General features: G+C 40.3%; 1 protein-coding gene across 7 annotated transcripts in view; it reads right to left on the bottom strand.

Moving 5' to 3' along the window:
- The window catches only part of GRM7 (glutamate metabotropic receptor 7), a 736,691-nt gene that overhangs the window by 133,520 nt on the left and 576,389 nt on the right, over positions 1–26,782 (bottom strand). For all 7 annotated transcript variants that reach the window (XR_006741094.1, XR_006741093.1, XR_006741092.1 and 4 more), the window contains exon 8: positions 16,873–17,808. Coding sequence is in view for 3 of the 7 variants with exons in the window: in XM_045579111.1 (XP_045435067.1) it covers positions 16,873–17,808 (936 nt within the window). In the remaining 4 variants the exon portion in view is untranslated. The remainder of the gene's footprint in view (positions 1–16,872; positions 17,809–26,782) is intronic.

Genomic DNA, 26,782 nt, shown 5'->3' with positions numbered 1-26,782 from the left:
GGCTGAAATAGCACATGAAATGTCAATGAAATAACTATAGAAAGGAAACTGTAGACGCAATTTTTTAAATGAATGGGTCTATTGATCAATTCAGTTAAACAAGAATTTTCCCCAGGGTCACTATAATCTATAGTTGGTTATAATAAAAAACCTTGGTTGAGAGGATATAGGCAAATTATAAGACATTTTCCCAGTTAACTGAAGAGTCACAGGCTTGCAATGATGTTAAATCCATTTTATGGATGGAGAAACGGATGTGCAGAGAGAAGAAATAATTGCTAGGAGCCACACAGGTAGAGCTAGACCTGAGCCCTGGTCCTTTCACTGTAATCACGGCACGCTGCTGCGGAACCCCCAGCTCGACAGCACCGGCACAGCCAGGTCATTTGTGTTGCTTACCAGCTTTTATTGACAACTAAGAGCTCTAAGGAGAAATTCAAACAGAATTATCAAAATCTCAACTTGTCTGACTGCCAGCCCCATCTTCCCACCTCAACCCCTGGGATCGAGAATGAGAATTTTATTTGGTGTGTCTCTCATCTATTCTACATTACTCTGTGATAAAGAAAATCCATTTCCCACTAAATTACAATTGCTTTCTCATCCTAACAAACACTATACCCCTGGTACACACCAGAATAAAAATAAATTGATTTTTAAGTATCCCTGAAAAAAAAACACAAAAAACAACCCAACAACAATAAGAAGCATAAAAACCGTGGTGCCATTGTGTGTCTTTGGAACAACTTAGCTATGAAAATGCATTCCGTCCCTGGAGACAGCAGTTGTAACTCTATGAGGTCAATGTTTCTGGGCAGCTCAGTGGCTTAGAAAAAAGACAGTTTGCTTACATTATGCTAAAGGACTGTGTACTTGAACTGTTGCTAAGAAAATAGGACAGTTAATAAAAGAGAGAAATTGTTGTAGGGTTTCTACAATCCTTTTCTCTTCATTGAAAACCCTCAGAACCCCTATATGTTAGGATCTGAACACTTGGCCCCCAACAGCAGGTAAGTGACAGTTTTATTGAGGGCCTCATGGGTTCAGGTGAGATCCCATGTCAGTTACTCTCGGACAATCCCTCCTCCATCATCACTCCACAAAGACTGCTTCCTTACGCAATGCTTTGCTGGTCACTGAGCCAGCTTCTGTCCTTTGATACTGAAGCAACCACAGTCGTCCCTGTGTCAGCCTAAAGCTCCCACACTGAGTGTCAGTGCAAAACCTGGACACTCATGTTCTAGGAGCAAGAGTTCTCACCACTCACCGAGGCACAGAAATTGAAGTTTAAACAGATGCTCACCACCTATCACCATGTGGTGCTCAAAACTCTCCAAGGATGCACAATAACCAGTATGGATGAAGTGAATGTATTTCAGTGTCTTGTTCAAAACAAAGAAGAAAGGTATAATTAAACTTCCAAGTGCTTAATTTTGTATGGTAAACATTAATTTATAATAAAAAACAAAACAAAACAAAAAGCATCTCTAAACATAGTGAAAAGAACACGTGTGTAAAGATATTGAGATATAATCAGTGCATTGTGGGAAATGTAATATACATGCATGCCATTGAATGAAATTGATGCTGCCACTGATGATGGGCCCCTAGCAGGTCACTTTAAATCTGAGGCTCTTCTCCCATCTGTAGAATGAAAGGGCTGGACTAGATTATGTCCACAGTTCCTTCCAGTTCAGACATCCTAGGAGTAGGGATTCTCCTTCAAGAGGCATACATGGAGATTTAACAAGGAAGGAATTAGGTCCCTACAACTTTGCCCTTTGCCCTCATGAACTCTGGATGCCTCACTGCATCCAAGCGTGTAATCCTTCTGGAAAGACAGACTCACATTTCAGGTCAGCATCGCCCCCTGTTCACCACCAGTGTCAGCTCTGGTGATATCACTACTTATGGGAATGCTGGTGTTTTTTCCCCCCCAAGAAGTTATCTTCCTGGGCCACTCTGAAATGTGTGCCTTGTTCAATCCAGAATTGCCAGCAGGATTTTCGGAAACTTGAGCAAAGGGTTCAATGGATTTTACTAAATGGCTTTTACAATGGTTCCAAGGATGAAAAAGTCTTGTATGATTTAATGTCACAGGAAGGACAACTTCAAGACCTTTCTAACCAAAACTCATGATCGAGACCCCTTTTATGGTCATTGATACAACTGTTTAAAATGAAGTTTCTTTCCTTTATTATCAGGATCCGGGCATGTGGCTTATGAGGAGGCTCTGTCAGTGGGTGGGACATGTAAGCTGAATGTGCCTGTGTGATCCAAAGTACAGGTTGTTGGACACTGTGTATTCTGTGGTCCAGACAGTGCTCAGCAAATGTCTGTGGACTCCCCGACATTTCAGACTCTCTCACCTTCCCCTGCTACTGAAACCTCAGAAACATGTGCTGCAGAGAGCATGGCTAGAGGACAGACATAGCGGCCAGCCTTCAGGACACTTCCTTTTGTCTCCAGCCCTTGGTATATGGGGAACTGTCTGACTGCACCATACCCTAGCCTGTACCGACAAATGCAAGTCTTCATACTGACATCTGCCCAGGCATTATGTGGCCACTGCTCCTCCCCACTAAGGTCCCAGCATTGTTCTCCTTTTGGTGACATGTTAGATAATGCTGAGTGAAGAACAGAATCCTGAGATCCAGACAAGGTTGTGATTTGCATGTATATTTCATGCTTAACAAGGCTTTAAACCCTGCATGAATGGTCAAGGGAATTTGTCTTCTGGCCTTCTCTCTCTCTCTCTCTCTCTCTCTCTCTCTCTCTCTCTCTCTCTCTCTCTCTCTCTCTCTCTCTCTCTCTCTCTCTCTCTCTCTCTCTCTCTCTCTTTCTCTCTCTCGTTCTGTCTCTGTCTCTCTTCATGGAATTAGGAAGTGGACCCTCACTGTCTCAGCTATTACAAGGCTCTGTTGTCCATCCCAGAATGTCCCCTTTACCTCATATGTGATATGTGTGGCTTTCTATCCTAGGTTTCCTCCACTCCTGTATCTGCCAGCACTGTAAGATGTATTTTGAAAGTTGTAATTCTAAGTCCATCCATGGATCAAGCAAATAATATACTTTTACATTTCCTCCTTGTGTAAGAAAACAAACAAAAATAAGGTGAGCCACGCCAAGGACAAAGGGATCCTGGATCAGAAGCCTTACTCTGGACACCATTCACTGGATGGAGATACCATACCCTCCACATAGGCAGAAGCCACAGGAATTGATGTGCTAAAACCAGTGTGTTCATTTCTACACAAGGAAGATAACGGACCAGTCCAACGGGCTGCAAGGCTCAGGAAACTAAGGCCCTGAGCCAAATCTGCCCTGGGCTCAGACTACTTTCACATGGCCTACAAGCTAAGAATGGTCTTTAAATTTTTAAAAGGTTTTTCTCTATGTGTACTATGTGTGTGTTGTGTGTGTGTGTGTGTGTGTGTGTGTGTGTGTGTATGTGTGCGGTGTGCGTATGTTTAAAATTTTATTGTTGCAAGTATTACATATGCTCCCCTTTTTTCCCCCCATTGACCCCTTCTAGCTTTCCCCTACCCACCACACCAGGCCTTCACCACCCTGTTGTCTGTGTGCATGGGCTATGCTTATATACATGTAAGTTCTCTGGTTGAGCATTCCTCACCTACCCAACAAAGCTGACTGATAAAGGACCAGGGGATGGAAGGGTGAGAGGAAGGCTAACGGAAAGGATCTGGCACCTCAGTGTGAATGATTTCACAGATCGTGTTAGCCCTCTGGATCCTTCTCATCACTAATTCATCTTAAATATCACCTCCTCATTGAAGACTTCCATGGCCACCATATCTAAAGTAGATTCGGTACTTTTTCCAGCTGTTCTCTATTCCAGCTTACCTGCTTTATTTTCTTCAGGATATATATTACTATCTAAAATTATCTGTTGATTATTTTTTCTCATTAGAATGTAAGTTTCATAAAATCACTGACCTTGTCAATTTTCTTCACTGTCCCCCAAGGCCTAGAAAGTGCCAGGCACAAAGATGATATTCCTAAGTGCAACTGACTAGATTATTTCTTTGCAATAGAAGGTACCAGAATATATATGATGAGAAAATTTGGTCCAGGTCAGAAACACACACACACACACACACACACACACACACACACACACGGTCAGGAACTTGAAGGCAACTTTACCCGCCCCCCCCCTTTCCACAGTGATGTTGAGTTGACACTTTTAACCCCATGACAGGTCAGGCAATTCACCATCTGCTGTTTTTTTTTTTTTCTAGACCACACATCTCATCTTGCATGAGGTGTGAGGGCTCTGAGCATTGAGGAGAGACTGCAGATGTTTCAGCAGAGGCCCAGATGGTGCTCAAGAAGCGTCTGGAATCTCAAATCAGCCTTGGCTGCAGCTCACCTCTGCTACCTGCTTTGATCTGCAATGCTTCTGATAGGTTTCCAGAATGAATCCTGCCAGCAGCTTTCTGGGAGATGGGTTCAGAAGTCCTGCCTTTTTAGAAACACACCCGGCAGTTAGACTAGCCACTTTCATTTCTACATGAAGATGTTGATAAGAATAGGAACCCTTCAAAAGACAAGACAAGGTTAATTGCTATAACTTAGGCTCTTGGTTAAAAAAAAAAATAATGTCTCCATTGTCTCTATTCCCAGTGCCTAGCAAGTGGCAGCCTTGCTAGGCACTGGGAATAGTCAGAAAAGGCAAAGAAATAAAAGGTACAGCTGTGCAGGCTGTGCACCAGATGAGGCTGTGAAGTGACATTCTAATCCCAGTCTTTGTGAACAGCAGCCCCTGGCACCACGCAGGATACAATCCTCCATTGTGGTCCCGATTCATGGCATATGGCACACCGAGGTGCTCTGTAAAATGTGCTGAATAAATTAGGGAGATAGAAACCTGGGAGGCTCATTAGTTTTCTGGGAACTATATCAGATGGCCACTGGGCGGGTGGGTGGAGCCTGACATACCCACATCTTTTCGGAAAGAAGGAACTGGGATCTGTAGTCCAGGAACATTGCCTATAGGATTTGTTTACTTCAAGGAAGTTGTAGAACCTCCCCTAGCTAATTGATCTGATAAAATGGGTTCCCCAAAGGGAGATAGAGGCGATGCTTATGTTGTGAGTAAATCAATTTTGCTATAGTTTTTTTTCACGTTGCTTCGGTTTTGTTTTTTTGTTGTTTTGTTTTGTTTTTTGTTTTTTTCATTCCATGGATTGGATCAAGAATTCTATAAAATGTGTAGATACTTATAAAACTTCTATCTGGTCTCTCTTACTCTGCTTTTAACCCCTTCCAGTTTTCTCCTTACAACAAACCCAACTTACCTTTCTAAAATGTAAATCAGGCTCTGAAGTTCCCTATTATTCCCCCATCTTGCTCAGAATGAATTCAAAATACCTGCATGCACATTCCCTGGCCCAGCTTATATTTATCAAGCCAATTACACCCTCACCTGAGTGACTTGCCCTCTGCTATGTCATTTTATGCGGATTTCAGCTTAAAAAGTACCTTTTCCAAGAAGTCCTCCCTGACAGCCCCATCTAAAACAGAGGCCCCTGTAATGTCTATTTCACACCCCCTTTGCTTCTTCCATTTCTTCTTATATTTTCCCCATTTTTTCTTGCATGTTGTCTCATTGTACTACCAGGATGTTATTCCCTTATGGGAATAAAGGTAGAGATTTGTCTGCTTCTTTGTTCTGTCCCCAAAACTAAGAAAAGTACCTGGCACATAGTTGGTTTTCAAAAAATATTTGTGAAATGAATGTTTGAAACTGAAAACTGTCAAACAAAAACAGAAAACTGGATAAACACACAAAACCACAAAAGAATAGAAAATTACAAGCCAGCATCCTTGATGAAAATAAATGCAAAAATTCTCAACAAAATCTTAGCAAACTAAATTCAACAATACATTAAAGGATTATACACTGTGACCAGTGGCATTCACCCCAGGGATGCAAGGATGATTCAACATCCATAAATCAATCAATATGTTCTATTACATTGACGACAACAGAAAACAATCTCCTCAATAAATGCAGGAGAAGCATTTGACAAAATTCAACATCCTTTTATGAAAAACTCTCAACAAAGTAGCTATAAAAGGAACATATCTTAATATAATAAAGCCCACAAGTAAAGTCATACTCAGTGGTAAAAAGCTAAGAAAGCTTTTTATCTAAGGTCAGAAACAAGACAAGCATGCTCACTATCACTACTTCTTTTCAACAGTTAGACAAGGCAAATAAATAAAAGGCATCTAACTCTCATTAGTTGCAGATGACGGATTACCATATAAAGAAAACCCTAAAGATTGCATCAAAAAACAGCACTAATAAATGACTTCAGTAAAGTTGCAGGATACAGAGGCAATAGAAAGCAATAGGTTGTGTTTCTATACACTAATGATGAATAATCAGAAGGAAAGAGGATTTTAAATCTAATTTACAATTGCATCAAAAATATTGAATACCTAAGAATAAATTTAACCACAGAGAGGAAACAGCTACACTCTGAAAACTGTAAGACACTGAAGAAAGAAATTAAAGAAGATACAAATAAGTGGAAGGGATATAGCTTGCTCACAAATAAAAAATATATATATTATTCAAATGTCCTTGCTATCTAAAGTAATATACAGATTCAAAATACTAATGGTATTCTCAGAATATGAAAAATTAATCCCAAAAGTAATATGGAGCAACAAAGATTCCTAAGACCCCCAAAAACCTTAAGAAAGAACACGGTGGGAGGTATCAGGCTCCCTGATATCAAACCTTACTACAAAGCTACAATAATCAAAACAGTATGGTACTGGCATAAAAACAGATATATAAATCAATGGAATAGAATCAAGAACCCAGAACTAAATCCTTGCTTAAAACCGTTAATTTTTAGCATGAGGCAAAAATATACAATGAAATAAAGACAGTCTTTTCAATAAGTGGTTTTTGCAAAACTGGAAAGATAATGAAAGAAAAGACATTGAATCACTTTCTTACACCATATACAAAAATTAACTCAAAATGGATTAAAGACAAAAATGTTGGATCTAAAACCATGACACTCCTAGGAGAAACATGGACAATAAGTCATAATTTTGCTCTTAGCAGTAGTTTTTTTTTGTTTGTTTGTTTGTTTGTTTTTTGTTTTTTTTTATGTCTCCTTGAGCAAGACAAACAAAAGAAAAAATTAACAAATGGGGATATATCAAACTAAATATGTTTTTCACAGTGAAAGAAACCATCAACAAAACAAAGAGACAATCTACTCAATGGGAGAAGATATTCACAAAGGATGCATACAATAAGGGTTAAATCTCCAAAACATATAAAGAACTCATACTACTTAACACCAATCCAAATAAATAATGGTCAGAGGACCTAAATAGACATTTCTTCCAAGAGGATATACAGATATTCAACAGATATATAAAACAGTACTCAATATCATTAATCATCAGGGGAAAATTACAATAGTCAGATGGCTATCATCACTCAATCAACAAATAACAGGTGTTGGTTAGGATGTAGAGAAAAGGGAACCCTGTACACTGTTGGTGGAAATGTAAACTGATACAGACACTATGGAAAACTGATCTGCTTCATTTATTGTTATAATCTTACTTTCCTATGGTTTTATATTGTAGCAATTTTCACAGATATTAATTTACATGACTCTCTGTGCTTTTAAACTATTTATTGTTGGCAGGGTCTGTATCTTACTCTACAACATATTCATTCATTCATTCATTATTTCACTCACCTCACAGAGATTTATTGAATACTTATTAAGGCTAGGCACTGGCTGGGGCTCCAGGGATCCAGAAAAGAACCAGAGTGACCAAGTGCTTGGCATTCAAGGTATTTATATTTATGAGGAGACAATAACCAACATCAGTTAGTGATGGATAATGACAGTCAGAAACAGAACTTAACCGGGGTGAAGATAACTTAACTTGGATGGAGGAGAGTTAAAAGACTCCTTTGTAAGCAGAAACCTGAATGATGACTGAGGCAGTTTGAGATGTTCTGGGTGACAAAATCCTGGACCGAGGGCACATCTGTGCAAAGGTCCTGGGAAGGAAACTGTCTCAGTATGCTGAGAAAAAGAAATAAAATCCTAAGACAGAAGCAAAGTCAATGAGAATGAAAAGGAGAAGCAAAAGAAATGAGCCTCAGAAATGTAGGAAACAGCAGTTCACCTAAGTCAGGGACAAAAACCTTTTTTGGTAAAGATTCAGATTTAAAATATTTTCAGCTTTGCAAGCCATATGTCCCCTGCCCCAACTTCTCAAGCCTGCCCTTGGAAACTAAAAGCTGCCACTGGCAGTATGTTAATGAATGAACATGGCTGTGTTGCAATAAAAAATTATTTATAGCCGAAACCTGTTTGGCTCAGTGGATAGAGCGTCGACCTGCAGACTCAAGGGTCCCGGGTTCGATTCTGGTCAAGGGCATGTACCTTGGTTGCAGGCATATCCCCAGTAGGGGGTACGCAAGAGGCAGCTGATCGATGACTCCCTCTCATCGATGTTTCTAACTCTCTCTCCCTCTCCCTTCCTCTCTGTAAATAAAATGTATTTAAAAAATGTTTAACAAATTATTTATAAAAACAAGCAGCTGATTAGATCTGGCCCCTGACCCATAGTTTATGACCCTTGATCTTAGTCTCACAGGCTTTAAAGAAGAGTTTAAACACCATTAAGATTCCAATGGTGGCAGAGAGGCGATGATGATGATGATGATGATGATGATGATATCAATTGAAGCCACTGGAGCATTTATTTTTAAAAGGGAGTGATGTGATTTGTAGGTGTTGTGGTCCATGGACCTGACATGTAACTGCACATAAAAATCACCTGTTAAAAAACAAGGCCATACTAAAAAAAAATAATAATAAATAAAAAAATATTTTAAAACTCTCTCCCCTAGAATATTAGCTTATGGGTGGTACGCCATTGGAAGGAAGAAAATGTCATGATGGAGAACAAAAACCTTTCCTATTTGCTTTGTCAGTACACCTACTAACTTGCCTTCTTAAGACCTGTATGATGGAAGGCACTGGATCAGAAAACTGACTGTTTGTTCTAAGCCAAACAATCAATTGGAACGCAGAGCTGAAAGGAGCACAGGAGACATGTTCCAAACCATCTTCCACGTTAGACACCTGAGGACCCATTCCTGAAGCCAGCGCCTCTCAGTCAGGCAGATGGGTTGCCAGCGTCTTCATTACGGAATCATTTCCTTACATTTTCTCTTCCCAACAGCTGCAGTGGGGACTGCCTTCTGTGACAACATGAAGTGCAGAGCTGTGTATGAGGACCCAACGTTTAATGAGCGTATGTACCAATTATCCACACAGCTCTTAACCTGGCATCAGGCAGTGACGTCTTCACAGACACAGGCTTTCCTAGAGTTTTCAGTTCAATTTCTGGGTCAGCAGTTTGCCTCTCTCTGCTGTTTGTTAGCTTTTTGTGCCAGGTTTTCAATATTGGAAAAGCTGAAGACTCTGACCCTATTCCCTACTGCACTGTAACCAGGAAATGTCCCAATAAAAAAACTAATATAAAAGATCCAAGGTCTTATAAAACACCTACTCCCTTCCCTGCCTGCCCATCTGGCAAGGATTCTGGGCAAAAGGGATTAAAAACTAAAGCAAATTTTGCTACACAAATTAGAAACATCTATGTGGTTCCTTGCCTGTTAAATGTCTTTTTAAAAAAATACATAAGAAACTTCAGGATCTGAAACATTAAAGAGGGAATGATATGATTTCTGAGTTAAAACTAAGTGCTCCATTCATCTGGTAGTTGGTCCAGCATCAGGCAGCAACCCAGGTCTCATCAACAAGGCAATTTGGCCATGCAGTTTCAGCTCAGTCACTTTGACAGGGCACTGGGAGATTACCAGACAAACAATGGGATTGAAGTACTTGGAGGCAGATTCTGCCAGCCTCAATATCCGGTCTTGGACACTAACATCCAATAATTACAGAATGATCTGGAGCTTTAGGTGTGTTTGCCAGAATTTCCCAGGTGTGAACAACTGACACCTTATATATAAATCAAGCCTCTTTGGAAACAATATTAGCTTTCTGCAAGTGATAAATCAGAAAAATGCGACCACATCAACGATCTAAGTGAAGATTAGAGAGTCTGCAATACAGAAAAGAAAATGGGACTCTGTTTTAGTCATTCAGCTGTCTACTGATGACCCACTGTGCCTGAGGTCCCCCCTTCAGGTATATAAAGACCTTTGAGAACCTCAAGGAATTGCTCACTTAGTGGCACTGACTTGTAGTTTACCTTCTTTGCCACAGTGTACTCTCAGCCTTGTCCAACAACTCTTCTGTTGATTGCTTGTGTTCCTTTATCTTCCCTAATACCTTCATGTGGCTGAGACTTGAAGGCGGAAATGCAACTTTTGTTCAATCAGAGAAATTCGACAGGAGCCCTCCTTGAAGTCTGGAATTGAATTATCATTTATTTAGGCTATTTCCCTCCCTGATGTACTGACTTATCAATTGCTTTGTGACCAAACCCAGTCAGATCTGGAGAGCCAAATGTGCTGCGCAGGGGTAGAGAGCTACCAAAGACACAGGTTAATAAGCTGGGGTATTAGAGGGTACTTAACCTCATAGCAGGTGTCATGCACTCTGCATTCTCATACCCAAGTGCCAATCAGCTCTGAACAGCTGTATTCATTAGGAAATACTTATGGTTCAAAAGCTGTTGAAATCCAGTATCCTTGGAAGAAACTAAAGCAGTGATAATACCCAAATCAAAGGAGACTGTGTATGATCAGCATTTTTAGAATACAGATACTCTTCAAAACCATCTCTAATACCATTTACATGTATCATAATTGCTGTATTGTAGCCTCACCCGTGGGCCCCTCTCAGTACTTGGGGAGAGAGTGTGTACATGAAGGCAGTGTTACCAAGTCTCCTACTATGACCTTATGGAGCAGAATTTTAATTGCCAGGTGCCTGCTAACATTCTATAATGTGGGAGGTGTGCTGGCCTCTTTACTGAACAGGAGGAGAAGGGGGTAGTACTGATGGCTATCAGCTCTGATCCAATTTTATTCCTCCAAGAAACTGTTCTCAGTCTTCTGCAACCCTCTGGTTCTATATGCTATTATGGGTCTAAAAATCTGAGCAGAGGAAAAGTCCCTTGAAATCATCATTGGTAACCATTGCCTGTCTTCCAAGAATAGAATTTTACATACTAGTTTTAAAAGATTCTGTACCCAATTATACATATTGTTTAAAAGATTCTGTACACAATTTCCCCCACACCATCACACAGTGGTGTCCTACACTTCAACTCAGTTCTGACATTACTTACCCGGAGACAACATCATATTGCACAGGTAAAGGATTCAGTCCCACAAGACTGCTTCCCAGCTAACTTCAGATGCCAACCCCAAGTCTAGATTGTCACCTGTGCTTCTGACCTAAACCATGGATTGGAGGTTCCAATCGCCCCTTCCTTAGGTTCCTTTAATTTGCAATAGCAACTCACAGAACTCAGAAAAATATTTTACTTACTAGATTACAATTAAAAAATAAAAATAAAAGGGTGTAAGCCAAGAATAGCCAGATGGAAGAGATGCATAATGTACAGCTTTGGGGAAAGGATGCAGAGTTTTTGTGCTCTCCCAGCTCACCACTTTCCCCAAATCTACAAATGTTCACCAACCCAAAAGCTCTCCAAATCCTATCCTTTGGGTATTTTATGGAGGTTTCATTACAGAGGCATTATTAATTAAATCATTGGCCAGTGACAATGGATTCAATTTTCAGGAATGGGGGTTGGGAGACATTGGACTGAAAAGTTCCAACTCTGTAATCACGTGACTGGTTGTCCTATCAACAAGCCCTCATTCATAGGTGTAGTCCAAAAGTCATCTCATTAACATAACAAAACACACCTTTATTACTCATCACTTAAAAATTTCCAAAGTTTACAGAAGCCCTGTGACAGAAAACAAAGACCAAACATATATATTTCATATTATGAATAAAAATATCATATGCCCTAGCCAGTTTTGCTCAGTGGATAGAGCATTGGCCTGCGGACTAAAGGGTCCCAGGTTCAATTCTGGCCAAAGGCACATGTCTGGGTTGAGGACTAGATCCCCCCCTCCCCCAGTAAGGGTCATGCAAGAAGTAGCTAACCAATGATTCTATCTCATCATTGATGTTTCTCTCTCTTTCTCCCTTCCTCTCTGAAATAAAAAAACAACATACATTTTTTAAAAATCCTATATAATAAAAGGCTAATATGCAAATCAACCAAACAGCAAAACAACTGGTCACTATGACGTGTACTGACCACCAGGGGGCAGACAATGCATGAGCTGCCCCCTGGTGGTCATTGCACTCCCTCAGGGGAAGCGCCACTCAGCCAGAAACCAGGCTCATGGCTTAAGAGCACAGCGGTGATGGTGGGAGCCTCTCCCCAAGGTAGCATTAAGGAGCAGTGAGCCTGGTTTCTGGCTGAGCAGCACTCTTGTGGAGAGCAGGCTTATGCTGGCAGGCGGACATCTCCGAGAGGGTGTATGCTTGGCTGAGGGACCCTGTCTCCAATGCATGAATGTCATGCACTGGGCCTCTAGTATATTATAAATCACAATATTATAGCTATCATGCAAACTGTTACTCATAAGCAATGAATCATTTTGTAAAGCATAACTCCAATAGTGTCATACTTCACTGTCAACTCACTGAAGCACACTCCTCCCTTACCTAAAATAGTCAAGTATACAGGGTCCTCCAAGATTTCACCTCTACCCACCTCTCCAGAGTTTGATCTTGTCATCCCCTAATCTATATTATAGCCCATACTTATGATTTCCCAAATACAAGACTGTTTTACCTATGCGGGACAGAAATGTTTTGCTAAGGGGAGACTACTGTGGAAGGATATAGTTCTTTGTTGAGCCTTTACCAAGTACCAGAGAGTGTCTGGAGCCTTCTTTATACTCTAATTCATTTATACAATTCTAGTTTTATTATAGATGCAATTTCTAGTTTTTGAACAAACTATGCAAATAGGCCAACAGGTATATCAACACTTCAAGAGAAAGGAGAAAGAGAAGAAAAAAAAAGGGGCGGGGGGGCGATTCTGTGCAAAGCATTTTTTCATGGTTTTATTGATGTACACTTTGTTTAAAAAAAAAAAAAAAAAAAAAAAAAAAAGGCAACAGGCTTAAAATGGAGTCACCTGTGCTAAGCCCACATCACCAAACTGAGATTTAATATCTAACTTAATAGCTGTTTCAACATCTCCCAGGAATGTAATCTTATGGAGTCAGTCTATACTAGTCAATACTAGTAAGGTAATCCATCTTATAAACTGCTCTCTTCCCCAGAGGAAGGTGACCTTGCTTGAAACATTTACATATATATCTGTGAAGCCATCACAATCAAAATCAAAGAACCCAGGAGGATGACACATTCAAATATATAGAATGATGGGGAGGACAGGCCAGCTCCTAGGACAAGATTTCTAGTGCTTTGAGAAAAGTTCTTTCTTAAAATAATAGGTGGTCTCTGATGCACTGACAAAAGAAGAAATGTGATTTTCATAATAATAATAATAAAAAAAGAACCTGGAAAGTTCTGAATAAACAGTAGGTTTAGGGTGTCTGTAGGGTGCCTAGGTTTGGGCTGAGTGGCCTGAGTCCTTCCTACCTGAAGGTGCTTCTTTTCCAGGTGACATGCAAAACTCTCTGAAAGATGTATCCACAAGCCAAGCCTTTGTTTCTCATGGAAAAATAATCTAGTCCTCCAACAAACAGTGTCACTATATAACAATGGGATATACCACAGCTCACTAAACCAACCTGCTCCTACTGTGCTACCGCCCTACCACTGGTGATCTTCCCAAGAATCATTAGTCACCTAAATATAAATTCTACAAGCACGAATCATTCTTTTATGATACAGAAGGCTTACATCTTCCCTCCATGGCCATGTTTGCAAGATACTCATCCTAGAGGGCACAGGATTAGCAACGAAAAATAAACAAGACAGCATCTTTCTTAACAAGAGGAAAAATAATCCATGGAGGATGATGTTTTGCAAGAAATAAGGAACATTCCTCGTACTTTACGCTGAGCTAATAAACTCAACTGATGAGAAATTTCACAAAGATATACATAACATAATCAAAATAAATTAAATTTCCTAAAACAGTAAATAGTTATTACTAAATTCACTGCCTAATTGTTTCCCATTAAAATGAATTTTTTCAATTTGAAACAAAACTGTTAAACCTAAACAAAAAAAAAAGGGGTTGTGATTCTGTATGTTTGTTAGCTTGCTAAGAATGCCTTTTGTTGTGACCTTTTTGTGGCATTTGGCAATTTGTCACCTTCCACAATTTAATGTCCATGGTTTTATGTCCATTACATATAGGGTGTCCCCCAAAAGGTATATATACACTTTGAATAATTATAAGGAAAGTGTTTATTAAAACATATTTCATTTTTTAATTGAGCTCTAAAGTGTATATATATTTTTTGTTGTATACACACTGTATTTTTAATTGATCTAGTCATATGCCTATTATTGAGGTGTGCATTTTCATATAACAATTAACAATTCACTATTCCCATTTGATAATTCAATACCTTTTGAATTTGTGCCAATCAACCATGTAGAACACCATGACCCACTGAGGGCATACAAAGACGAATATGTGCCATCTAAACTTTAGAATTAAAAAGCTCATTGCTTGAAGAAAGCTTCATTTTTTTTCCTACAGCTCAGTGATACCAGAACAACCAGAATCAATTAATTCAATTCCTAAAATTTTGTATCATTTATAGGTGTTTTAATGAGTAAATTATACCCCCTAACCTTCCTAAAAAGATTCATAGTGATGACTGCAAATGGATAGAAATGACAAATGACATGGTAGAGACATAGATCGTCAAACATGCATTACAAAAAGGTTCTTCTATAAAACAATCACAGTTATTCCTCCCTTTTATATTCCTCAAGAATAATTTTTTAAGAAAAGGATTTAATGTTTCCTAACCTCGTGCATGGGGAATTGTGTTTGTTTTCATAAAAAAAAGATCATTATCTCCACAGGCTTGGATGTGTACATTATGCCCCATAAAAGTTCAATGGTCATGGACTTACCTGCATACATTTGGAGACATTTTTTCCTTCTTCTCTCTATTGCATTTCACTACGCTAACTCCTATTTTACTACCCCTTTGGCTCATGGATAGGTAGAAGCAATAAAATGAAAATCAAGTTGGTTTCACAGACAGTAAACATGCATTATGAATTTGAAACATACCATCAGATACATATTATGCTCATTGAGCATATATTTTAGAAGATCTTCCTTGGAGACATTTTATGACTAAAACCATAATCTGGAACCATTCACTGTCCTTAGCTTAGAATTCTGTGTGGTTTCATAAAATGTTGACTTTAAAAAATACAGTCTAAACTTATAGTTTTTTGAATCAAAATATAGGTAAAACACATTTTTAATTGGAAAACCAGAAAAATACCATATATCCTTTACACAATGAAACAGAGATCATAAGTAAAAATTTAAAAAATCAGATTCAACTGATAGATTAAGAAATTTGTAGTCAATCCTATTTCACTCTTTGTTTGCCCCACAGAAGGAACTACGTCCCTGAATGTTTAAGAGACTTCTCCAAAGTAACATGGGATCAGGCTGGACCCCCAACCTCCTCGCTTAGATCAAACTGTAACTATGCTTTCTCCTACAGAATGTTCAAGTGAGGACTCTAGATCTAGTTCTGGCTTCAGCTGTAGCAACATGTCAGACTGCCTTCACCAAGGGAAGGACACCACCACATCTTAAGATCGATATATTCAAATTGCCCAATTTGCATAAACAAAATTACAGCCAGATGGGGGTGGGTATAGATATCAGATATACGAATCACATACACCCAAAAGCTTCACTTTAGTGTTGCCATTTTTGCAAGATGCCAAACCTGCAGCTAGTCATACATGAATTGAACTAAGAATCAACACATTAGGGCTGCCTAATTTTCAGATGCATAAAAACTTATAGGTGGGGATCATGTGCATGACCATATTTAAGACCAACATATAGGGCCCACTAATTTTGAAAACTCTGAACTTTTACAGTTTGAAGATACTTAGTCTAGTGTGTGTGTGTGTGTGTGTGTGTGTGTGTGTGTGTGTGTGCGTGCTCACATGCACACACAAATTTGAGTATCTGGTATCACTCTGAAGCACTTGATATGATTAATATACCTAACAACACAAAACACACATCTCAGAATGTATCCCCACAGTTAAGAGGTATATGATAATATATATACTTACAAACATGCAATTAAGAACTCTAATAGTTTGTACAGCTCACGTACTAGATCCAATTCACAGTGACAACCTAAAGAGCTACTGAAGAGAGCGAGCGAGTGAGCTAAGAATGACCATCCTTATCCTGGAGTATGAGGAACTGTGCCTCCCCCCCCACCCCCCCGCTTCTCCTGTCCCTCAGAAATATGTGTGTAAATAGAGAGAATGGATAATTAATTATAGGAAGGTTTAATTTGGGTAGATTCGATCATTTCATGCTGGATCATCTCTTGCTACATTGAGTAATTCTGTAATGAAGTAACTGGAAAAGTCTACCACTGATTGCATAAACATAGCAAAGTTCCCTGTAGCTTATAGACTTTTGTAGCTTTGATGCTGCTCCATTTTGGAATTCTCTACTCTGAGGAATACCATTCTGCATCTATAAAACCACTTGCTCTATACAATTAACTTGGTTTCCATGTTTACAAAAAGGAACACATCTGAAATGCATGGTGTAGGGTGCATTCTCACTTACCTTTTCCGCCGACTGCGCGGTGCCAAAAAAAATGGGGATGAAGGCAAGCCACACTATACACGTCGTGTACATCGTGAACCCAATGGGCTTGGCTTCGTTAAAGTTCTCGGGGACACCCCGAGTCTTGATGGCGTACACAGTACACGTGACCATGAGGAGGATGCTATATCCCAAGGAGCAAATGATCTGCAGGTCTGTGATGTCACATTTGAGCACTCCCCTGGCCAGCTCGGGGTTCATGGTCTTATGCTCGTCATAGTCTACGATGATGTTGGGCGGGTCCACACCAAACCAGATGAAGACGCCCAGAAGCTGGACCGATATCAGGCTCGAAGTGATGGCCAGCTGCGACGACGGGCTGATGAGCCTGGGAGCCGTCACGGACTTCTTGCCCTGCTCGAATATGCGGTAAATCCGGTTGGTCTTGGTCAGGAGGGCCGCGTAACTGATGCACATCCCCAGGCCCAGGAACACCCTCCGGAAGGAGCACACCGCCACGTCGGGCTTGGCGATCATCAGGAACGTGATGATGTAGCAGAGGAAGATGCCCGTCAGCAGAACGTAGCTGAGCTCCCGGCCGGACGCCCGGACAATGGGCGTGTCGTTGTAGCGGATGAACGTGGCCATGACGAAGATGGTGGCGACGATGCCCAGCATGGCCAGGAAGACGGGGATCACGGCCCAGGGCGAGTGCCACTCCAGCTTGATGATGGGGATGTCCTGGCAGCCGGTCCGGTTCTCGTTGGGCCGCTGGTCGTACGGGCAGTGCTGGCACGTGTTCTCGTCGAACTGGAACTGGTAGCCGTCGCAGGGCTCGCAGGTCCAGCAGCAGGGCGTGCCCTTCTGCGTCTTCTTCCTCTGGCCAGGCTTGCAGGGCAGGGTGCACACAGAGTGGGGGATCTCCCGGACCCCTTTGCCCCACTGCATGTCCTCGATCTGCAGCACGAGGAATAAGAATGCAACAGCGTGTTATTCGAGAGAAAAGAGAAAGGATCATAGCAGCACACAGTCCTAAGAGAAGCATTGGACCACGGGATGAGGTCATGTATACTCCTCTGGTTGTAGGGTCCAAAACCGAGATGTGTCTCCCTCCCAATCCATTGCAACATCCTCACCATTCACGTAGGCTTAGAGTCTGTTCCAAACACACTTGATTCTAAGAAATTCCTGTGGCAACTTTTAAAAATATAAATTCCTTGTTCCCACCCCTGATGTCCCAAATAAGAATATCCCGAACAAGAGCCTTTAGATCTTTACTTTTTATTTTTAATTATCTGTGTACATATCTTACCATTGGCCCTCCTCCCATACATGCCCTCCCTCCCCAGAATTTTGTGCCCATTGGTTGTACTTATATGCATGTATACAAGTCCTTCGGTTGCTCTCTTATCTCCCCCAGATCTCCCTCCCCTCCCCGCTATAATTTGACAGTCTGCTTGTTGCTTTATTGTCTCTATATCTACCTTTGGTTCATCAGTTTTTAATGTTCTTTATCATCCATAAATGAGTGAGGTCATATGGTGTTTCTCTTTCATTGACTGGCATATTTCACTCAGCATGATGTTCTCCAATTCCATCCAGGTTGCTGCAAATGATAAGAATCCCTTCTTTTTTATGGCAGCATAGTATTCCATTGTGTAGATGTATCATTGTTTTTTGTGCATCTTTACTTTTTTTAAAAAAATCTATTTTATTGATTTTTTCAGAGGAGGAGGAGAGAGGAATAGAGAGCTAGAAACATCTATGAGAGAGAAACATCGACCAGCTGCCTCTTGCACACCCCCTACCAGGGATGTGCTCGCAACCAATGTACATGCCCTTGACCGGAATGGAACCTGGGACCTTTCAGTCTGCAGACCGATGCTCTACCACTGAGCCAAACCGGTTTTGGCGGATTTTTACTTTTAACAAGCGCCCTGTTGAGTGCTATGATGAGATAAATTGAGAAATACCCACATGCTCTCTATAGCCTTCTTCAGGATAAATTCAAATGTCTCAAACTACAGCGCTCGCTCTCGTGCTCTCTCTCTCCCTCTGAAATAATATAAAAGGCTACCTTCATCTCCCTTATTAGGTGCTTTAAAATTGTTTTAAGATTATTTTACATCCTGTGGCATCACTGCCATTTCCATTGAGAACTTGTGAAGCAGAGACAGCCTGTTGTTTCATTTTCCCCCAGGAGCTAAAAGGCTCACTCTGAGAGCGTTAATTCTAGAGGAGGATATCCTAAGAGGTCAGGAAGCATTTGATCAGAAAATAATAACGGTCTGGAATCCTTTTAAGGTTGGCCATGTACCTTTTTGGAGATGAAAATTAAACAAAAACACTCCTACTTAGAAGAGGATAGACAAGTGTTTGCTTAATGAGAATATTGATTTTTCTGGAAGGGAATCCATAATCAACAGTGTTCAGAGAAATAATGGCATTAGCAACACAATGTTTTACTGTTGGGCTGGCATTCATGGTGGTGGATACCGTCCGGCTTTGCCAGAATTGGCAGCTACTGTTCTGCTTTCCTGCGGCCACTTTCTCAGAGTTCTCTCTGTGTTTTCTGTGGAATCACACTGAAGCTCCGGGGGCAGCACACAGGACAGTGTGGCCAGTGAGTAGACTGCGGCGGGTCCCGCGCCTAAGTGTGCATCAGACCCACTGGAGGGCTTATTACATCCCAGGATGCTGGCCCTACCTTCTAGTTTTCTGATGCCCTGGGTATGGGATGAGGCCTGAGGATGTGTATTTGCATCAAAATCTCAGATGCTGTTGCTGGGCATTCTCTAGGGACCACATTTCATCCACCTCTTGACACATTCTCCTCCCAGAGCCTGGGTCAGGGGCAGGATTGCCTTGGGATGGCACAGGATTTAATTTCATATTTGTTTGTTTGTTTTTTACTGAGATTGTACAGATTAAAAATCTTTGTTTTGTTGGACTTGTAGTTTCCAGCATGTATGTTTGCTGGCTGGTGCTTATGGCTACAAGAAGGAAGAAGTTTGTCAGGAAAAGAAGGGAACACAAAGGAAAGAAATGCGGAGAGTTGAAGACAAAGATTACTCTTGAGCCTGTTTGAGCCACTGGATAGAACTATGGCTGAAGCAGGAATTCCCAAGGCTGTGCCATTATGTAAGCTAGTAAATCTTGCTATGCTGAAACACTTTAAGTAGCATTTCTATCACTTGCAACCAAGTGTCCTAAAAGTTATGTGTACTAAATAAATAATTTCAGCATCTACAAGTTGAAAAAAATATACCTAGCAAATTAATGAGAGAAGAAATTAAATCCCAGTGAACAAATTTGGCTGATATTCCCCATGCCCACTTAATTGAATTTTTAATACAGTTGAACCAAAAATAGGTGAGAAAGATACTAGAAAGTCTGAGGCTTCTTTAAAAGATAAAAAATAATTTTAAGAGATAAGGGAGAAAGAAAATTAATTCATAGCTCATCAAAATTTCACTGCTGTGTTAAACAGGATGTAATTTATAGCAAGATGTGATATTTCTATCAAACTTGAATGAGAACTACCATGAAAATCTAAATCAATGTAGTTAACTCTGAAAAAAAAATGTGGTGTAGCGTTTAAACATCATAAAATATCATATCCTTGCAATGGTTGAATTTAGACTTTAACCAGAGGACCAAGAATATTCAGATGACTCATATGCACTCATTTGCCTGAATACAAAACCCAAATCAGCACTAATAAATCTAAGTATAAATAAAAATAAATCTAACTAAATATAACACATCAATCCTTTTTTCTCTCCACATCATCATTTTGATGGAAGTAAGTCACCGGCAGCCATCCCCAATTCATAAAATTAAGGAAATCATTTGTAATAAGAGAGGAAAAGACACACATTCACTTTATAAATGTCCAATTTTGTAACCTGGAATCTTAAAAAAAATTACTACTAATACAAATGTTTTCAAATGTCAAATTAAAAGGTTCTACGCATGGTTAATAAGAGAAATTTAAAAGCTGCAAGTGAATTTTATTAGCTAAACTTGAGGTTGCCTATCCCAACATAAGTGGATACTAATATGCCATGATTAAACTTGATCTTTGGGAACAGATGTAGGGATCAGACAAATGTAGGCACAAATAATCATTCTGCCATATTCCACAGTCCATGTTAAATGTTGCCAGCTCACTACTTCTGGTTTCCCTTGATTAAAATAAAATGCCTACAATGCTGAACAGCTTCCCCCCCTCAATTTACCCAAATAAATAAGAATTGTAACTACTAACACTGCATTGACTGATTACTTAATTTGTTTTCAATTTTCACTTAATGTAGATCTCAACTCAATTTAATTATATATATTAAACCAACATAAATTGCCGCCTGCTCCAAATGCACAACAGTCTAATTTACTTGCTTTGCCAACAGAAAGCATTACTGATAATATAGGGTGGGGCAAAAGTAGTTTACGGTTGTATGTGAAGCACAGTTTATTCTTGTATGTCTTATTCTCCATACAAATAACAGTAAACCTACAAAGGTAACAAGTTACCTGTAAAAGTTCCAGTAAGTGAGAATTTTGTTAAAGCAGCGCATATGACTTATGCATACTATACCCACATACACAAATTCAGTGCTTTGTTTCATAGGAAGAAGCAGTCACCTGCAAAAGACTATAGGCAACTATTGAAGGGAGAATAATAATTTAGCGTTATGAAAAACACACACACACCATAATCTCAGAGGTCTAGTAGGGATGCAAATTTCCAGTTCTTTTCTGACCTCTGCAACAAAATTGTCTCAGTTAGCTGGAAAGCCTAACTTATATGGATAGGTGGACCCATGTTTTACGAAAGAGAAAATTATAAAGATCTGACCAATAAAAAAAAATAAGCCTGTTGTAAAATCCTAAGAAATGTTCTTCATTCTTAAAACAGAGACACAGAGAAGGGACATGCTGTCTTCAGATTTTGAACTTTGATATGTACAAAAATAATGTGATAATTGTATCAATGAAGAGGCAAATCTAAGGAATAAAGCCAATATGATGAGAATAGAAAAAAAAAGATAAAAATAATTTGTGTCTTTGACAGCATAATTATGTCACCAACTTAATCAATTCTATTGACTAGCACCTCTCTACCACTGATTTTCTAATATGAAATAACTTTAATAATTTCTGGAGGATTGGATCATGCTATAGCATATCTATTTTTGAATGTGCACTTACTTTAACATGTGACAGCTTCTACTAATACCTACTTGTGAATTGCTGCAGAAAAACAAATATTGAAGTACTTCCAGTTTTCAGCCTCACTCTTACATGTGGGCAGAGTTTGAGAACTGGGGTTAATGATCCATGCCTTCCTCTTACTATACAGTGACACCCAAATTTCTCTTTAGTTGTGACAGGAGGTCGTGAAATGAAATGACTACCAAATACAGTGTGTCCCCCAAAAATGTTCACTCATCATTTGAATAATTATGAAGGTAGTGTTTATTAAAAAGAATTTCATTTTCAAAATTGAACTATTAGCTATTGAAGAGTATATACACTGAGTGGCAAGATTATTGTGATCTCTGAATGCATAATAATCTGGCCACTCAGTGTCTATGTGTATGTGTATGTGTGTATATATATATATTAGAGGCCCAGTGCATGAATTTGTGCATGGGTGGGGTCCGGCCAGCCTGGCCAGGAGGAGGGGACATGGGCAGTTGGTCATCCTGCCTGCTGGTCAAACTCCTGGTTGAGGGGACAATTTTCATATTAGCCTTTTATTATACAGTACTAGAGGCGCAGTGCATGAAATTCATGCACTGGAGGAGGGGATGGTCCTCAGCCCAACTTCACCCTCTCCAATCTGGGATCCCTCGAGGGACATTTGACTGTCTGTTTAAATGGGTAGTCCGACATCCCTCTCACAATCTAGGACTGCTGGCTCCCACCTGCTCGCCTGCCTGCCTTCTTGATTTCCCCTACCCACTTCTACCTGCCAGCCTGATTACCCTAGCCATTCCCCTGCCAGCCTGTTTGCCCCAAACTTCCCTCCTCTGCTGGCCTGGTCATCCCTAACTGCCCTCCCCTGTAGGCTTGATCAACCCCAACATCCCTCCCTTGCAGGCTGTTCCCTCCCAACTGCCCTGCCCTGCTGGCCCGATCACTCACAACTGCCCTCCCCTGCAGGCCATCTTGTGGTAGCCATCTTGTGTCCACATGGAGCAGCCATCTTGTCTGCTGAAGTGATGGTCAATTTGCATATCACTCTTTTATTAGATAGAATAGATGCCTGGTTCACCGGTGCGAGCCAGCTGTTTTTCCCTGAAGGGTGTCCTTGAGCAGGATGGGGGTTCTCTTGGGGTGTGGGAAGGCCTGGAGTGGAGCCAAGCCTCCTGCATACTCAAGCTGCCACCATTTCTATTTGGTTTTATGTATCTTCTACAATTGAAACTTTGTAGCCTTGATGGGGGTCCTGGAATGGCTAGGGTTTGCAGGAAGCTTGGCTTCCTGCATTGCTAGGGAAACCAAAGCCTCTGGCTCTCTCCGTGGTGTGCTGAAGCCATGTTGGTTAATTTGCATACTCACTCATGATTGGCTGGTGGATGTGACTTGTGGGTGTAGCAGATATATGACCAATTTGCATATTACTCTTTTATTAGATAGGATAGTAGAGGCCCAATGCATGAAATTCATGCAAGAATAGGCCTTCCTTCTCCCAGCTGGTAGCTCCAGCTTCCCTCTGAAACTCTGGACTTGGGCTTCCCTCTGGTCACCGGCAGGCACTCGGGACCCAGGCTTCCCTGACTACCCTGGCTTCATCTGGAAGGACGTCTGGTCTAATTAACATATTATGCTGTTAATATAATATATATATATATATATATATATATATATATATATATATATATATACACACACACACACACACACACACAATATACACACACACACACACACACACACACACACACACACAAGCCAGCGACCTGAATGCCAGAATGATCAAAATGACCGGTGGCTACGATGTGCACTGCAGGCAGTCTACCAATCCGATCAGGAGATAGTCCTGCCCCTGGTTGGTCACCCCACCCCAATCATGGGCGAAGCCAGCTAGACAACCTCCTGTGGCCCCTCCCCCTGGCCAATGCCACTCCTAATTGGCTCCCATCAGGGTAGGCTGGCCAGATCCCACCCATACATGAATTCATGCATAGGGTGTTTTCATTGATTTTTAGAGAGATTGGAAGGGAAAACAATAGAAATAGAAAAACCTATGAGAGAGAAACATCATTGATCAGCTACCTCCTGCATGTCTCCTACTGGGGATTGAGCCTGCAACCCAGGCATATTCCCTGACCAAGAATCAAACTATATATTATAGTTACCTCTTAGTTCATGCTCAACCACTGTGGCACACTGGCCAGACTAATCAATTCTTCATGGTAGTCTACTACTTGCACTCAAACATCTAATACATTCTTTCTTGCTTCTGCATCTGGTCCAGACCTTCTGAATCTGCTAGATAACTCGTTTGCAATGCAGGTTCTTACATAAATAACAGGTAGCTCTGGAAAGGAAGGGAACCCTTGAATCACACATGGTCAGAAATACTTATCTCTGTCTCCTGAAAACGCTCAGAGAACAGGGTTGTAAAGTCCTGGACTCAGAAAATCAGTTGTGACTCCATTGCTTCTTTCTCAGACAAAAACAAGGAAAAACCACCTGTCAGTTACAGGTCTGTGCCACATGCGTTTGGCAAAGGAAAACTGGGTTCTGGCCCTAGAAGAGAGGGTGTTACTCCACAGGGAATGTGCAGACCTCATAATCACTGGGATTGAAAAATAAAACCAAATTAGTTGCTGTCTGACTGCCAATACAGGAATCAAACAGTGGCACATTTTATAGTGTTTGGAGTACCCATTTTCATCTAGAAGAGATCTGTTCCTGTCCCCCATACAGACACTTTGTATTGGAAAGAAAATTTTGTCACTCCAGATATATTTTCTTTGGTGAAATTGTATCAGAATATTTCCAAAGCCTACTGTGTAGATCCACCTGTCTGTGGCTTCTATTGGATAATTCTCTGCAATATTAATTCTCATTATTAAAACCTTAAGAGAATGAGATAATTTTAAAAGAGTGTCCTTACTAAAATGCCACTTGTTCAATAAAATATATCCATTGTATCTACTTTATAGAAAAAATATTTTTAGGAAAACGCAGAAAATGTTGACTTTTTAATACTAGAAAAGAACCAGCTTCTAAGATGAAGTGGCAAGAGCTTCATAGGGAATTCTGTAGCACCTCAATGTCTTTTTTATTTTTAAAGACTCATCCCCTATTGTTATACCTTAGGCAGTGTCACTGGACTGTGAAACAACATTTCAGGACTGATATATTACAATAAAAACACTCATTAAATCACATTCTACTTACTCAAAATCTGTAATGAAATAGTCTGCTCTATGAAGGAAGCACCACGCACAGTATATTAGGTCTAGTAATACTTAATGTCGTTTCCTAATACTTTTTAAAATCGAATTTATTTAAACAATACAACAAAATTTAATCAACAATATAGTTGCCGTTGTTTTCTACTACTTGTGCCCAATGATCAGGAAGCATTTTAATCCCTCTGTTGTAAAATTCTTGTGATTTTGATGCAAAAAATTCGGTCAATGCATTTTTGAGGCATTCTTCATTATTAAATTTTTTTCCAAGAAGAAAGTTTTGCAAAGAACGAAACAAATGGTAATCGGAAGGGGCAATATCAGGAGAATATGCAGGTTGAGGGAGAACTTCACATTCCAACTGGCGCAGTTTTTCAGCAGTGATTCTTGCAGTATGGCGGTCGTGCATTATCGTGGTGAAGAATTACGCCCTTCCAATTAATCAGCGCGGGTTCTTTTTCTTTTAAAGCTTGGGCTAACCTTTCCAATTGGGCACTATACACTGCACTTGTAATGGTTTGGTTAGATGGTAAAAGTTCATAATGAAGAATTCCTTTAAAATTCCACCAAACACACAACATCACTTTTTTCGCATGCAAGTCAGGTTTTGGCGTGGGCTGCAGAGCCTCATTTTTGTCCAACCATTGAGGCCGCCTTTTCAAATGAACATACAGCACCCATTGTTCATCTCCGGTAACAATTTGCTCTAAAAACGGCAAACAGTTTTGACGAGAGAGGAGTGAACTGCAAATTGTGACTCTTTGATTACGGTTGTTGTCGGTCAACTCATGAGGAACCCATTTTCCAAACTTTTGGACTTTGCCAAGTGCACGCAATTGATTGGAAATTGTTTTTTTGTGAACAATTTAAAGTTGTCGCAAGCTCTTGTTGGGTAATTTGAGGATTTTGCACCAAAAGAGCTTGAAGAGCTTCTTGATCAAAATTGGACACACGGCCTCGACCACTCTTGTCATCTAACAAAAAATTTCCCTCGCGAAATTTCTCAAACCAACGCTGGCATTTTCTGGCGCTAACTGCATCTTGACCAAGAGCACTACAGATGTTTTTTGCAGCCTCACTTGCTTTTCTTCCTAATTGGAACTCATAAAGCATGCAGTGCCGAATATGTTCTTCATCTGCCATCTTCTTAGCCCTAGTTTTGCAACAAAAACCAAACCAAACACAAACTTTTTCAAGCAAAACTTGTTAATTGCACTTCACACGTTCTGTAGATACCACGTGTTTGAAGGTTATGTCAATACAAGTCAACGCCAAGCAAGATTTTAAAGGAATGTTTTAAAACGACATTAATTATTACTAGACCCTAATTAATCACCACCTGTTTTCCACTGGACTGAAATAGAATAAGGAAGACTCGGGTCATAGCCAATGGGAAATGGAATAACCCCCCTACTTCCTGAAAGGGACCCATAAAACTACCTGTCTCAACAAGTCTATAGAGGCTGCACAGAAAGAAAATTATAGCTCTAGAGACA

This window comes from Pipistrellus kuhlii, unplaced genomic scaffold (assembly GCF_014108245.1).
Source record: "Pipistrellus kuhlii isolate mPipKuh1 unplaced genomic scaffold, mPipKuh1.p scaffold_m20_p_11, whole genome shotgun sequence".
NCBI classification, from domain to species: domain Eukaryota; kingdom Metazoa; phylum Chordata; class Mammalia; order Chiroptera; family Vespertilionidae; genus Pipistrellus; species Pipistrellus kuhlii.
This window is presented reverse-complemented; position numbering and strand designations above follow the sequence as displayed.